The sequence below is a fragment of the Desarmillaria tabescens genome (genome assembly GCF_030435595.1).
Source record: "Desarmillaria tabescens strain CCBAS 213 chromosome Unknown EV420scaffold_33, whole genome shotgun sequence".
Classification (NCBI taxonomy): Eukaryota; Fungi; Basidiomycota; class Agaricomycetes; order Agaricales; family Physalacriaceae; genus Desarmillaria; species Desarmillaria tabescens.
Window position 1 is genome coordinate 299,128 of NW_026848332.1, and position 13,997 is coordinate 313,124.

A 13,997-nucleotide genomic window follows, 5' to 3' on the forward strand; every position below is an offset into this window, starting at 1 on the left:
ATTTATCTCATTAATAGCAGCACGCTATTGAAGGATGGATTGGTTTTTTCGTCAATATACTGCGTCATGGAACCGTTACAAGAATATTATTGACCGTTAGAAGGATGCAAAGTCTGCTGCACAGAAAGTCAAAATACCTCGCAATGTCGTGTACTGATCGTTCTCCAGAGGTGAGCTCTCTTTTTTCTCCGATGGTACCCGGATGACGAGACCTTATATGTGTGTTAGAACTTGACGAAGAGGAGCTTGGATGAATTGCGCATCCATGATTAGCGTCTAAGAGGAACGGTTCGTCTCGATCGCCCTTCCATCCCTTCTCGTGCCTCGAATAGATTCCCCACAAAGCATTCATCAATTCATCTGCACCGTCATCGTCACTTCTTCCAAAATCGGCTAACTGACAGGTACATTCAGTATTGACACGTTGAAGGATTGACCACCACCGAGCGAAGGAACAAAAAAGGTATGCAAAGCAGTCTCATTTTACGGTGACGCCAACTCAGTCCGTGTTCTGTTAGAAGACGACGCTTCTGGTGTTATCTGGATGTAAACGATGGTTTGGTTGGTTTGAAGTGTCTTTAAAGGTGCGTTACTTGTAATCATTCCAACTTTATTCTAGTACTAAGCAGTGTGTGCAGAACGTGTACGTACTGACCAACAAGCACAGCAAGACTCCAATTCTGCACCACAGCACTCTGAGAAGACTGCACATCCCCCGGTGTGGTTGTGCACACTGCTCGACTCTGCATAGTGACGATGGCCGACAATTGCCTCGTCTAGCTCCGACACAATTACGCCCCTTTCTACCATGCTTGATGACGCTGCCATGCAGGCCAACAATGATAGTCAACAGCGGACGACGTGAAAGCCGCAAAGATGAAATGAGACGAAAGGTGGACACTGTGTGGGTGACGTGTGCGCGAGCTCAGGGAGGAGGGTGCATGCTCGTGGAGAGGGAGGGTGTGGCGTGTTCTGGATTGTGCTAGTAAGTCTTATCCTTGGCGACTGTGGTTTGTGCTGAAACACTGAGTACTGAGAGGTAGACAGTGATCCTTTCGACATGGTGCGCGGGGGAAAGAGGTTCCTGCAGCCATTATGCTCGCGGCTTGGATGACGGATGGTCACCGGGATCAAGGTTGTATGCCCAGAGTGCTTTGGCTTGTCTGCCAGGTAATTGCACTCTCTTGACAGTATCACCGTGAACTAAACTCAATCATCACAGGAGCCAGCGTGCACAACCGGACAAGATGGAAGGTAGACGTGAATGCGGTAATGGACGTTGTGCAGAGGTTATGCCTCGCAAGTGGTGTGCGGGGGACAGCCCCGAATCAAGCCTCTCTCTCCATCCCCCCTCCCAGATGGCCTCTCCTCCGCTCTCGTTCCGATCCCTTCCACTGATCCGGCGCCACGCAGAGCAGTGTTCCTGGTAGCTGCCCAGGGTCTAACGGCAGTAGTACATCCCGGAGGCGTGGGGTGCTTTTAGGGCCGCTCTGACCTGGAACGAGGTCTCTACCGACCTCCAGAGATATCCTGTATGCAGTCCATCCACAAAATTACATTTCTTTCCAGCTTAACTTTGGCCTATTCGCAGAGTCGTTCATGGACGACATACCATCAATTGTCAACTCGGAACCAAAATCACGGCTTAGGTTATCTATACAACATTTTACTATTAGCGGAGCAACATCGTCGCTCATCCGGATTCGAAACTTGGTAGTCTGTGTATTTCAATATTTGTCTCCCCAATCTATCTCCTTCAGTTCCTCCGATAGATCACGCCTGAGTCAGAATTTCATTCAGATAGATATGGGTTCCACGAGTACAACAGAGTAGACTTGTAGCGCTATGAATTATCAGGCAGAAACTCTTTCACACTTACTACTTTTGTCTTTTTCTTTTTCCCCCACCATCGCGCTAATCGAGCTCGGGCTGGTAGACGCAGTCGCAGCCCTGGTGTACTTTTAGACGTGCAACCTAAGGTCCGGTCAATACGAGTTTTCTGAGATGAGAGTGTGAAGCACACCTGTAAGTCCTGATAGTACGTCCACATCTTTCGAGTTCAGCGCCTCCACGTTGTGTTGGTCGCATTGATTTGCAATCCATGCATTGTCTGTTTCCGAGCCTGAGGGAATTAATTAGGATTCAAGTGGAGGTATACGTTGATGGAGAACGACTTACTTTTCGTAATAAAAACCAGGTTAGTACTGGACACGAGATCATTCGAAAGTTTTACTGCATTGAGCGGGTTTTGAGCCTAGCAAACCTGTTAATCGACCGGAAGATCTACCAAAGATGCGAAGGCATACATTATTTACTATACCCTTGTAGTGATCACTCGTGAGCGCAACAGTGGCGCCATAGTACTAGGGAAGTTGGGGTGAGCTCAAGTGCGCCCTTACGACGTAGTGGCTTACAGTATCCAGTATATGGCCATTTACTAACAATGATGGATAGACATCGGGGAACTGCTGAACCGACGTGTCAACCTCATGCGTAGATCTGTTGTCGTAGGGTATCTCCTCCTGCGATCAGATTCCAGCATTAGTACGGAATGTGAAAAGAAAAGGATAGGCCAACCGGTTTGGTTCTTGGTAAGAGTGCCAGTATCCTCATCATGATGGTTGGCGTGTCCTTCCTAATACCCTTGAACACACATAACATTGGTCGATCACGCACAGAGATCGAGTATCCGCGCAAGAAAATAGTCTGATTTGCAGTCGCTCCTGGTCTCATGTCGCGCTGGCGACTTCTTTGATGGACACCAGAAGCTGTGTGCATCTCCCGTCTTGCACCACCAAGTATAAACTTCGATGTGTTGCTGGACTGCGCGTAACATTGGATGGTCCAAGAGCAACACTTGTCGCATCCAGTGACAAGGTAAAGTGTACCGTTGCGGATCCCCCTGCCTTGGCCATTGAGGTATTCATACCAGCTGTGAGCATTGGCAGCTGCATATTCCCCGAGAAGACCTGGATTTTCGGAATTATAGCGTTCGGCACCATCGGGAAGGACAAGGAGAGGGCCGTGTGTGATTGAACTCGTAGATTTGAAACTATAAACCATTCAGAAAGGAGCAGAAGAGAACAATAAGTACGTACAATGGCCCGGCCGATCTCTGCGACTCCACGCGAGACATAGAAATCATCGAGTTCTTAGCATGAAATTCCAGTTCTTCTCGTACACCAGAATCCGACTTGAGTGGTACAAAGCCAAGAGGAACCCGTTTCAGATTGACAGGATCCTCAGCATCCTTGTACACATTGAAGAGGTAAATAAACCCCCCAGTATCGTTAAGATATCCAAGATCGCCAATTTGGGTTCCACGGCGAACATAATCAGGAGGAAAATTCGACGGTGGTGCTGGATGCCAAAGCGGATAACCGTGACCCTGGAAGAGCATTGCTGAGGGATAGATGTCTTGAGCCCGGTGTGATGGTGCTGCCATGATGGGAAGGCGAAAGGAGCATTCGTCTTTTAAATTGAATCGGCCCCAGGACAAAATGCTAGACCTGCTGAAACGGCGCGGGTCTTCGAATGCCCATTGAGAAGGTTTCAAAACACTTTGAAAGGCAGTAGACCCTATTCAGATTTCCTTCGCAATTGGGTATTTGCCACTCGTGATTAAGTGCAAAAACATTCTTTCCCTCCTTGCGGATAGAGTTACTCCACCCACGCATCAAAGCACCCTCGAGTTTCAAAGGGGAATACAACGGAGCTAAGGGCGAGGATACCTGCATGATTCGAGTTTAGCAGCACGTTACGGATGCTGAAAAGCTCGTTACCTGCTGCAGTGCTCGCCTGGTTATTTTCCCGCATTTGTAACGAGAAAGTTGAGTCCCACTCCCTGCAGTGGTGAATAATCAGAATATAGGCAACCATCATAATGGAGAAAACATACCATCGCGTATGCTTGTTGCCACCAGGCCAACGACAAAGCTCAGAGTCACCACTCCCTCGCCGCAACTTCTCCCTCGCTTGCATAATCACTCTTAGCTAGCCACCCATGACGCGACATGATCCTCGTTTAACTCGCCGAATCTATGGACAACATCGACAGGCGCCGCGTCTTTCAATCCAAGTCAGCTCCTTCCTCTTTGTGAACTAGGTCTGTGCTCTTCTGTTGGCGTATTACCTCAACCTTGACGAGACGGGAAGGACAGAGAAAAAGGGAAAGCAGCAGTCGTGGTCGAAGGCCAGCCTCTTTCGGCAAATGCCGCCATCTCAAAACCTTCCTTGTACTGCAATGGGAGACTTAAGTACCTATCGTAACTCTTTGGTCTCGCACTAATCCGATCTGAGTGTTCGCTCAAAGGGACAGGCCAGAGTCCACGAGTACGAGGACCCGCATACACACTATTTCCCTCTCTATTATCCATGCCAGACGGCACGAACGAATGAAGCAAACTTAGGACAGTCGTCGCTAGAAGCATAAACGAAGTACAGAAATCAAGATGTTGGGTAGGTGTTCGATGAATTGAATCGAATGTGGATTACGGGGAAAGACACGCACCGTGCAATGTTCCTCGGAATGAGCGAAAACATGTTACGGATGTACGGCTTGCCCAAAAAGAAAGAATGTAAAAGATTAATTAACCGTGTCCCGTATCAACTAGGTAAATGCTCTTGGTATAAAATACCCCCTACAAGTTCAAGGCGGAGGATTAATTGGCGGCATGTCTTGTCTTATCCTGTAGGGAGTCGTTATAATGAAGGCTATCAATTTGTTGAATAGATCACTACTCGATTTCACTTCGTCCATTTCCCAAACATCGGCTAAGTAGACCAGGTTAGCATACGAAACAGAGAATCTAGTGGCACAAAATCATACGATATTTCACCAACTTTTCAAAAGTCTCCAGGAGCAATCTGTCGTAATCTGGCCATAAACGTAACCATTGACAAGATTCGGGCTCCTCTCGGAGAGCTCTATATATGTCCAACAGGTGATTCACTACACCCTTTTCGAACATTGCAACGCGGGCCCAGTCTAAAAGTAAATCGTCAAAACAAAGAGGCAATAGCGATGCGCTCCACCCACCATATTTCATAAGCTCCTGCCAGCATTCAACGCCAGAGATTTGCGCAAGGACACCATGACCTTTGTACATATTTGCGGTCTTGAGATCAATACCCTTGCTTATTACCGATAAGACAGCGGGATCCAGGAGCTGATCCTGGAATTCTTCTGGGAGAGAAGCAATGCCAGTAGGACGACGATTCAAAAGATGACTGATCGAACATACCATAGTGGCAAAACACCTCCAGAGCCTTCCGAACAGAGGCAAGGACACTCTTTCTCTGCTTTATATTCTTTTTACCAAGTTTTGCCACGCAATCCAATAGATCCGATAGGCGGCTGCACATCAGCTTGCGTACTTCATCCGGGTCTGGCGCAGAAGCCAGATCAGGATCACTTTCAGATATCCAGTTGTGCCGTGGACCTAAGCTTCGTGTACAAACGCTGTCGAGAAAAACGATGGCATTGTCTCTGGTATGTTCATTCCGACACTTCAAGGCCCAAAAGATCGTTTGAAGGACCGATTTCTTGCGTATGAGCGAGCGTCTTCTATCTATGAGATATACAACATTAAGGATTGTCGATAAAAGTGCAACATGGTACAGTACCATTTTCGCACAACGCATTGAAAACAACCTGCATTCTACGCAGAGCAGTGCCATCTGGATCCTGACAGCAGTCTCGACCGATTGTCACTAGCCGCTCGATGGAAAATTTCTGAGCCTCGGATGAAAGAGTGGCTAGAATGGGCAGGGATTAATTAATCCTGAGCCGTGTTTTAAGCGCATGGAGTGACTAAGAGCTCACAACTTGAAAGCAATTTATAGAGTAGATCGCACCCTTCTCCCTCCGGGAGCCATTTATCTACACATAAAACCTCTGAAAACCTGTGAATGGCTTTACGTCGTTCCAGATCTGAGGCTGTGGTATGATGTGAATATAGGGGGAAACAGCATCGTAACGCACATACCTCGTTCAGCTATGGTTAAAAAGGCACCCGATACGGATTCGACATCGCAGGAGCAGCAATGATCGCGCTTGCTGAAAAGTTGCAACACCAGTGTTGCGATGTAATCTTCATCCAGGATATACTTGCGGGATTCAGCATCTGTGATCCATCATAATGAATTAGAAGAACACTAGCGATATAATAAGATCTTACCTTGCTCAGAAAACTTGCTAAGACACAGTACCGCAGCTCCCTTTGTTTTGCCATGTCCTTTTGCAATCATACATTTCAGTCTTGACACCATCCAGCGCTTTTCAAATGGCGTATCTGAACCAATTTTTTTAGTCATTCGATGGAAAAGCATTGACGGGAATAACTTACCATGAATGTCATCGACCACACTACCAAGTACCACGGCTGCATGGAACTCCGTCCGACTTTCGGTCAAGAGGTGAATAATCCTTGTGACGAAGTCGAGCAGATCTTCGAAAAACGGTATCAGAGTTATGATGATAACTATAGAAGAGATACCTTACTTGACGAGATGCTGCTACCCTCTTGCTGAATACCCTTAATATTTTCGATCCAGACTCCTCGTATGCGATCTAATATTGTTGGCTCAACATGGAGAACCGTAACGAAGGACAGTGTATACCATCCTGTACTAAATAAGCCAGACAAGAAACAGCAATAACCCGTTTGCCCAGAACAAGCGAATGGAGCAGTTCATAGAGAACCGGTACCCATGAGTTCGGTTGCGCCATCAAGATTTCTTGAGCAGCACAGAATATATCGCGGCGCTCCACTTTATCGTGTTGCATATTGTCGATTACCAGCACCATCTGTGAGAGGCACTGAAGACTTGCGACCCTTGCCTCGTGCGCATTTCCATACAGCATCTTCTCGAGCCCCTTCTGAGCGCAGTCCTTTAAAATCCATGATAAGTACTCTGGCAGACATTAGCTTATCTAGCAATTCTATAGCACGATACGCACTATGTTTTGCGAGCTGGAAGAGGCAATACGCACTTTCAGCTTTGATATTGTCACTGTACGCCGACAACATGTCCACGAGATGGTATATAACCCCAGAGATCCGACGAGCGCCACGATCTTTGTCAAGTGAGAACAACCACTTGAGATAAGGATCAGACAATCACTCACCGGACAGAGCCATAAATGACAAACGCCTCAATAACCTGACTACAGGGCCAGGTTCCAAATAGTCCAAGTAATACGTCGTGTATGTTGGCTTCTGTATCATGTGCATCAACTCGTGTATCGTGTCTTGCACATGACCGTCATATACGTCTATGTCCAGTATATCTTGCCATTGGTCGACCCAAGAAAGATCCTCTACTCTTCCCTCCCCAATGAGATGCTCCCATTTTGTCACCTTGTCGCCGGCAAATGAAGCCGATGGTCGATATGACGAATCTATAAATGCTACAGAAGCATGGACACGTTGCTGGGGGACAATAGTGCGACCATGACCACGATTGCGCTTCCTGGATAGTCGAATAAGCGTATTCATACGGTATTTAAAATGGAAACTACCTTGTAGTACTATTCTCATCCTTGTACGAGAGTCGTGTGATGTGCACGTATTCAAGGAACCACCACGATCCTTTTAGAGATTTTATCGGTATGGCTTTGTGAAGGTTCCCCTGCTCCCATTCGCTTTCCATGTTTCGTGATGTGAACCTGAGGCCAGCTGCACTAGCCTCTTTCACCATCCACAGCAAGGGAACCCGGGAAAGGTTGAGGCTTCTATCTAAGCATTCGGTACCATTACACCCGCCACTGTGGAGAAATTTCAGAAATAGTCCATCTCCCTAAGCGCATCTACGACGTACATGTCTGAATGACTTCCCGCAAACCACACCTCTTTTACATCAGTGGACTCTGTACACTCCGGTTGTCTCCCAAATCGCGGTGTCGATCCTTTGGAGAAGTATTCGGGGAGGAACTTGACACGACGCTCATCTAGTGCCAGAGCGTGACGAAAGAAGCAAGTACAACTGGCAGCCCCTGCCAGTGGTAATGAGTGTTTTCGAACGATGCCAACGGACGAAACAGTATCCCTAGGCAAAGCGTGGTCACTATAGAAGCAAAAACCCGTCGGGGTAACACGCACCATGCACCCACAAAATGGACCTTGATGGGCCTCGAAAACGTCTTCTTGAAATTATAGGCCAGGGCTTCGGCCTCGGTCTCGTCCTTGATCTCTGAATGAGATGAGCGAGCCTCAGTGGCGACCATGAGGCTTGAGAAATATCATACTCTTGCCTATGTATCTATTGACGTACAACTCATAGCCGCTAAAGAAACGTACATGTAAGACATGGCAGCTGTATTGCGAGAACTCCCTCACAGAGAAGTCGAACTCTTGTTTCCGGGGTAAGCAAGGCCGACCTGTAGAATGTTCATCAGAATCACAGACGCACTCCTAATAGCCAAAAGGAAACCTTTTCAATCATTCCTGATAGCATTCGAATTTGGTAGGCTCCGCGGGAAAATCCTATGTGGGATTTAGTTTGACTAGCTACCTATGTACTCTATGGCAGGAATCAGCGAACCGAATAAATATATTCTATCCCCACGTTGATAGTTATCTGCGAGCCATTGATACGCTTCTTTAACGTTAGACTCCACATGCCTGGCATATTCACTGTCGTCAGCACGACTTTGTAATAATTAGAGGAGATATCACCATGCAATGGCCTGGTCAATAACATTGTCGCCAAGGCTTAACCAGTATCGCAGCGAAAACCTCTGGGGAGGCACAAAAGTCCCAATACCGCTTCTGTAGAAAGTAAGCTGCGGAATATCTTGATCTTCTTTCAGTATTCGGCTGTGTAGCTCTATAACATTGGTGTTCTATTAAAAAGAGCTCATTAGCAATGATCAGAGATAGCGAGACGTAGAGTACAAACGTGATGCCCAAATTGATTGGAAGTCCCATCAAGGCAAACGACCAAGTTCCGGATGGTCGTTGAACCACAGTTCCTGTCGCATTTTCGCTGGCACATGACAGGGCAGGTTGGATAACATGTATGGCGGCGACAGACGCAGTGATTTTTGCACAGACAGGAACAGTTGCAGACAGGATCGCATTCGCATCCGCATATACGAGGTTCAGACTCGGAGATACTCTGAGAATCGGTAGTGAGCTCCACGCTAGGTGGGACTGCAGCGACAGTTTTGGGAGTTCGTGGTCGTGGATGGGGGTGAGACAGATATTTTGCGATCCACGTCAGTTGATGCCCCAGAAGAGTACGAATTCCGAACGAAGAACTCGCGACCTGTGAGGAGTCTATACTGGGTGGGACTGGTGTATTCGTTCGACTGCCCATGATCGATTCTGGCGCCTCACCCCCATGGGGTTGAAGAGGGGAGATTGATTGAGGATTCTGGTTCGCTGGAATCGCCTCCGTCTCCGAATACGCCTCTAGTTTCTCTGCCAATTGGTGAGCCATGCGAGATGAGATGAGTGCGGTGAATAGGGAGATCAATGGGACAGGACAGATGGAGATAATGCCGCTGTCACACCAATAAGTATTTAAGAAAGAGGTCATCGGACAATCAGGGAGGTTCACGAGAGGATAGAAATAAGTATACGGCATGGCATCCAAATAGTCATCGACGACATGAATGAAATGCCTGCAGAGTGGAGAAGCCCTGCGATAATGAATGTGAAACTCTCTTCTGCCTCTCATGTTCTGGAGATATGCCTAGCGCTCATACTGAATATTATTAGAATGGAAGTACCTCGGCGCGCCGCCACCTCCAGTTCTATTCAGTGGTGTTCTATCACCGTTCGCCATCTCATACAGATGGATGCGCACAGACTTCGGACGTCTTTGAGTGGACCAGGTCGTGCTATTCCGCTTGGCGGATGACATGCACGCTAAGTATATTCAACACCGCCTGTGCGTATGGGGAAGCCTGAGAAAAGATAAGATAAGTATACGACACAGCAAGGTGTACAGACGGCACGCACGGCAGGTATTGCATCCTGAGTTGTGGCGACTGTTTTGTATGTGTCACGTAATGCTCCTTCACAATGGCTACCAGCGGATGAGCATAGTAAACGATACGGACTGCGACATCTTTGCGCTTATCCTCGTTCGTAGTCCTCTGGGCTGGCGATATAGGACTTACTCTGCCCTCATGTGACCATTGTGCTTCCACCATCCGTTACACGAACTCCCCGGGCTCAAAAAATAGAAAGCCTAGGCTTGACTAGCGGCTGCTCAGACCTCCTCGAACGCCGTTGGACCCGACAATGATTGAACGGAGGTCCAGTATCTGCGCAATATAGATTTGCAGTAGCTCTACCATCCAGGTGACCGGTAGCATAATGTTCCGGTAGCTAAAAACTTTTTAAGGTTGCACCCAGTGTCGAGTAGGCAGACTTTGGCCTAAGAATAACACATGCCGTGCCTAGGAGCTAATCACCAGTCTTGGTACATGCATATCAAGGACTCTGCACATTGCAGGAAGATCCGCAATGGTATGCTATACCTCAATCAGGATGTTGGGCTCGTAGTATTCACTACCATCTGAAAGTATAAGTCTGGCAGCTTCCGTGCTTAAAACTCGTAAACTCGAATCCATAACCGGTGGAGGGGACAGTGCTGCGTGACATCAGCGAAATTCGAAGGCTTGCATGTGTAGAAGAAAATGCACTTTGCTCCGGCTGAAACATCAACGATGGATCAACAGCAACCATCTTTTATTCCAGAGTAGAGGTAGCAATCACCGCATCCCGATTGTACGTTCCTAAACCATCCCGTACATCAGGATCCGAATGTTCGCTAGAAAGATAAGCGAAGCCGTTATCTCGTCGCCTGACCAATTCGAATGATTAGAAGAACGATATTGGTGACGGGGACCACATACTATTGCCTGTACATGCTATTACCACCGAGCCGACGACTAACCTACTCATGAGCACGGCGGCAACAAAGGGCAAGAGGCACCCCGACACCGTCATCTGATTGAACTTCTCAGTCGGCTGCACAAGCTGACCTCGGCGGATACCCGTACTTGATTGAGGACCTCGCTTCGGGTCGGGGGACCAGGCTCTTGTACTCGTCTAAGTTTGCGAAGAGAAGAATACACGTAAAAGCTACATCCGCTTTGTGCTGATACATTGTTGGCGGTAACATGACTCGAGATCTCTGAGTATAAGGCAGGACCAGCGGGGATAGAGAGTGCGAGACAGGACATCCCACCCGTTGTGGCTGTTGAGAAGAGAATGGCGTCCCAGATAAGGATGATGTCGCGTAGGAATTAAGTTTGATGAAGGAGTACTGGGTGCAACTTAAATGAAATGTGTGTCGAGAGTCGCGATGCTGTGCCTTTGCAGATAAGCACGTATCTTCTCATGTCGACCACCGGTTGAGCACTGCGCAGTGTTCCTTGGATGAGCAAGGAGCTTAGGGAACGGGATAGGTAACAAGACGTCCTGGATGCTGAGAAGCTTAGTTACATGGTATGGTAGGCATTGACTGAGATGGGTGAACTCGTTATACTACCCCTTGACAGATAGTCAGAAAACGCTAGACGACGATTATAGGGAGGAACATACTATTGGTTATACGACTGAACCCACCACACCCTGCTCACCGTCTCCATAACCTTCCCGTAGCCTGCATAATCTGACTACCAACGATCTCGCACAACTTTAAGCACCGGAGATCGAGGACGGTGCATACTTGTAGGAAGTATTTGTGCTTGATGAGGCCATATCAGCAGTTGCGGACTTGGGATAGCGTCTTTGTCGATGTGCTACTGTGTGCAGTGCCTTCATCTACATTTCGTCGCTTTTGACAAGTGTTGGAGGAAATGTTGACCTAGATGGTCCTCCATGCCTCAATATTCCGGCCGTCGAGGTCATACGTGAGTTGGTTTATAAGTAGTCGTCGCACTGGCAAGCGGAAGATGTGTATGAAGACCGGCAGCTAGTCAAGGAAAATGCCGCCTAAATGCCGAGCTAGGCTGTCTCTCGTGACCGTGACCAACCTCCTGTTCTCCTCTAATCTCTCCAATGTCTCTATTCGACTTGCTGCCCTCTCGCCATCAGGTTACTACGCGCATATATGCAGGAAATACCATGGCATGACTCTCTGGAACATGGCCGAAGGAGTGATGAAATGTTCGAGATTTATCCTCATTTCAGAGGTACGTATTGTTTTTCGTTATTCTGTTACATGCTTGAAATTTATCTCGTTAATTGCAGCACGCATTACTGAAGTATGGATGGATGTTCTCGTCAATATACTGCATCACGGAACCATTACAGGAATATTATGTCGACCACTTGAAGGAAGCAAAGTCTGCTGCACAGACAGTCAATACACCTCGCAATGTTGTGTGCTGATCGCTCTCCAGAGGCAAGCTCTCTTTATGTAGATAATGGAAAACAGGTACGCCTTGAATATTCATCGATTCATCCTCCGCGTGTGTCAAGCTAATGCAATTTTAGCCCCTTGTATGCGTCCGTTCAAGCAGGATATATCAAATGCCGAACGTGGTTTGCCTTCAAGGTTGACCATAACTGACTATATACTTCTCTTTTCCATCTGGAAGCGTACGGAAGGAAAATACGGAGTTGAAGAGGTTCGCGTCATGGCAACCATTCAACAACCCTGTAATTATAGGAACTCAAATCACAGTTTATTAAATGTACGACTATAGCTCCTCGGGAGTTATTACTTCTTACGCTATTGTCGGTGGCAATGTAACACGAGTTACACATACGTCTGGCGGCGGAGACACCTACAACGAAATGTTTTGGGAGTCAGATTCATTGGCGCTCGAGCAGCAGTGAGTTATCAGCATGTCTTTGCATTGTCAAGGAAATTCAGACCTTATACAGCGAACTAGCCGTGACGATGGTGCACGTCAATACGGGCTACGGCGATCTCGAAGGAACTGTGTAGTTCGATTATTTCAATGTCTACAATGAAACATCCTCATCGGCTTCCACATTCACTGCTTCCGCAGCATCTTCATCGTCACCTTCGGGTTCTATGGCAAGCTTCCCTGATGCTGCCGCTTCCCTGGCTTCCTCTGATTTTTCATCAGCCAACATTGGCGCCATTGTCGGCGGTATCATTGGTGATGTTTTTGTCTTTCTGGTTGTCGCCGTTGTATTTGTCTGGTATCGTTCGAGGCAAAAGCGACGAGATGTGCATACCCGCGCAATCGGTGATCCCCCGCCACCATTTCTGGGTAAGCCCATATCTGGCGTGGCATTCGTTAATTCTAATTTCTAAGGATCTAATGGTCCCACACCTCCGCTTCTTACTTCTGGGTCTGCAGAACCCTTTATACCGACGAGACAAATACCGGTCTTCCCTGTTGTCGCGTACCGGGATGGTGCCAGAGATAGCGTGGATACCTCCTCTTTCACAGAACCCATCTTTGCTGGTCTGACTTCTAGTATGTCTTCCAAGTTGTCGCACCACCAGACAGTCTTGTCATATGTACCGGTGCACCAGAGTCGTCAACAGCACTGATGTTGTCCTCGTCCGCTGGTCGGTTTGCCGGTGATAGCGTAGCCGAGATGAAGCAACGCCAAGGGGGGCCGTGGCAGGATATTTCGAACTTATCCAGGATATCGACAGTGGGGTTCGTACACGTCCGCAAGAAGATGACTTGCCCCCAGTCTACAGTGCTAACTAGCTGCTTCATCTATGCCACTGCCTCTTCACGAACTATTTTGGCTCGGCGTTACATATCAGCGACACCTTCACGCTACCATGTTACTTTCTACTTTCTACTTGCAGCGCACAAGCGTCATCGTGGTATGCCCAGACCGGTACCCTGTACTACACTACTAGTTCGGAATGTTTTATTCTACTATTTCTTGGGGTATATTGTTGGCAAGTACTAGCAGATGTTTTATACCTTCTTATACGCTGCAGTGGTTTTGCCGCTATAAAATTGGATCCGTCTCTGTTGCAGAGTAAATTCGGTGAAATTCTGTCCTATATTTTCGTCGAAGAAATTACGAGGTGCC

At 47.7% G+C, this 13,997-nt stretch overlaps 4 protein-coding genes across 4 annotated transcripts; 1 reads left to right on the forward strand and 3 right to left on the reverse strand.

Moving 5' to 3' along the window:
- Positions 1–2,068: 2,068 nt before the first annotated feature.
- EV420DRAFT_714535 (uncharacterized protein) lies at positions 2,069–3,704 on the reverse strand. The gene is made up of 5 exons (XM_060483196.1): positions 3,099–3,704; positions 2,578–3,052; positions 2,307–2,522; positions 2,179–2,254; positions 2,069–2,122 (listed from the first exon to the last, which is right to left on the reverse strand). The coding sequence occupies exons 1-3, from the start codon at positions 3,443–3,445 to the stop codon at positions 2,364–2,366; spliced, it is 981 nt and encodes a 326-aa protein (XP_060327716.1). The 5' UTR covers positions 3,446–3,704; the 3' UTR covers positions 2,069–2,122; positions 2,179–2,254; positions 2,307–2,363.
- Positions 3,705–4,637: 933 nt separating this feature from the next.
- Positions 4,638–7,540, reverse strand: EV420DRAFT_1560698 (uncharacterized protein). The gene is made up of 13 exons (XM_060473827.1): positions 7,130–7,540; positions 6,962–7,078; positions 6,622–6,915; positions 6,503–6,571; positions 6,348–6,449; positions 6,180–6,293; positions 5,988–6,125; positions 5,825–5,938; positions 5,626–5,757; positions 5,244–5,570; positions 5,039–5,185; positions 4,829–4,987; positions 4,638–4,773 (listed from the first exon to the last, which is right to left on the reverse strand). Exons 1-13 carry the CDS (start codon positions 7,497–7,499, stop codon positions 4,649–4,651), a joined length of 2,208 nt encoding a protein of 735 aa, XP_060327717.1. The 5' UTR covers positions 7,500–7,540; the 3' UTR covers positions 4,638–4,648.
- On the reverse strand, positions 7,519–8,997 carry EV420DRAFT_1274070 (uncharacterized protein; the record flags this gene model as incomplete). Its single annotated transcript, XM_060467808.1, has 7 exons — positions 7,519–7,732; positions 7,822–8,049; positions 8,103–8,231; positions 8,405–8,486; positions 8,515–8,624; positions 8,679–8,845; positions 8,902–8,997. 7 exons carry the CDS (start codon positions 8,995–8,997, stop codon positions 7,519–7,521), a joined length of 1,026 nt encoding a protein of 341 aa, XP_060327718.1.
- A 3,659-nt stretch (positions 8,998–12,656) lies between these two features.
- Positions 12,657–13,660, forward strand: EV420DRAFT_1646114 (uncharacterized protein; the record flags this gene model as incomplete). Its single annotated transcript, XM_060477864.1, has 6 exons — positions 12,657–12,799; positions 12,852–12,861; positions 12,916–13,207; positions 13,253–13,417; positions 13,477–13,532; positions 13,592–13,660. The coding sequence occupies 6 exons, from the start codon at positions 12,657–12,659 to the stop codon at positions 13,658–13,660; spliced, it is 735 nt and encodes a 244-aa protein (XP_060327719.1).
- Between the last annotated feature and the right edge of the window lie 337 nt (positions 13,661–13,997).

Coding starts and splice junctions, on each gene's coding strand:
- EV420DRAFT_714535 (XM_060483196.1), bottom strand. CDS start 3,445: ATGGCAGCACCATCACACCGGGCTCAAGACATCTATCCCTCAGCAATG. Junction 3,053..3,098: donor CAGAGATCGGCCGGGCCATT/GTACGTACTTAT, acceptor AATGGTTTATAG/TTTCAAATCTACGAGTTCAA. Junction 2,523..2,577: donor TCTTACCAAGAACCAAACCG/GTTGGCCTATCC, acceptor ATCTGATCGCAG/GAGGAGATACCCTACGACAA.
- EV420DRAFT_1560698 (XM_060473827.1), bottom strand. CDS start 7,499: ATGAATACGCTTATTCGACTATCCAGGAAGCGCAATCGTGGTCATGGT. Junction 5,571..5,625: donor CAATGCGTTGTGCGAAAATG/GTACTGTACCAT, acceptor TATATCTCATAG/ATAGAAGACGCTCGCTCATA. Junction 5,186..5,243: donor GGAGGTGTTTTGCCACTATG/GTATGTTCGATC, acceptor CTTCTCTCCCAG/AAGAATTCCAGGATCAGCTC.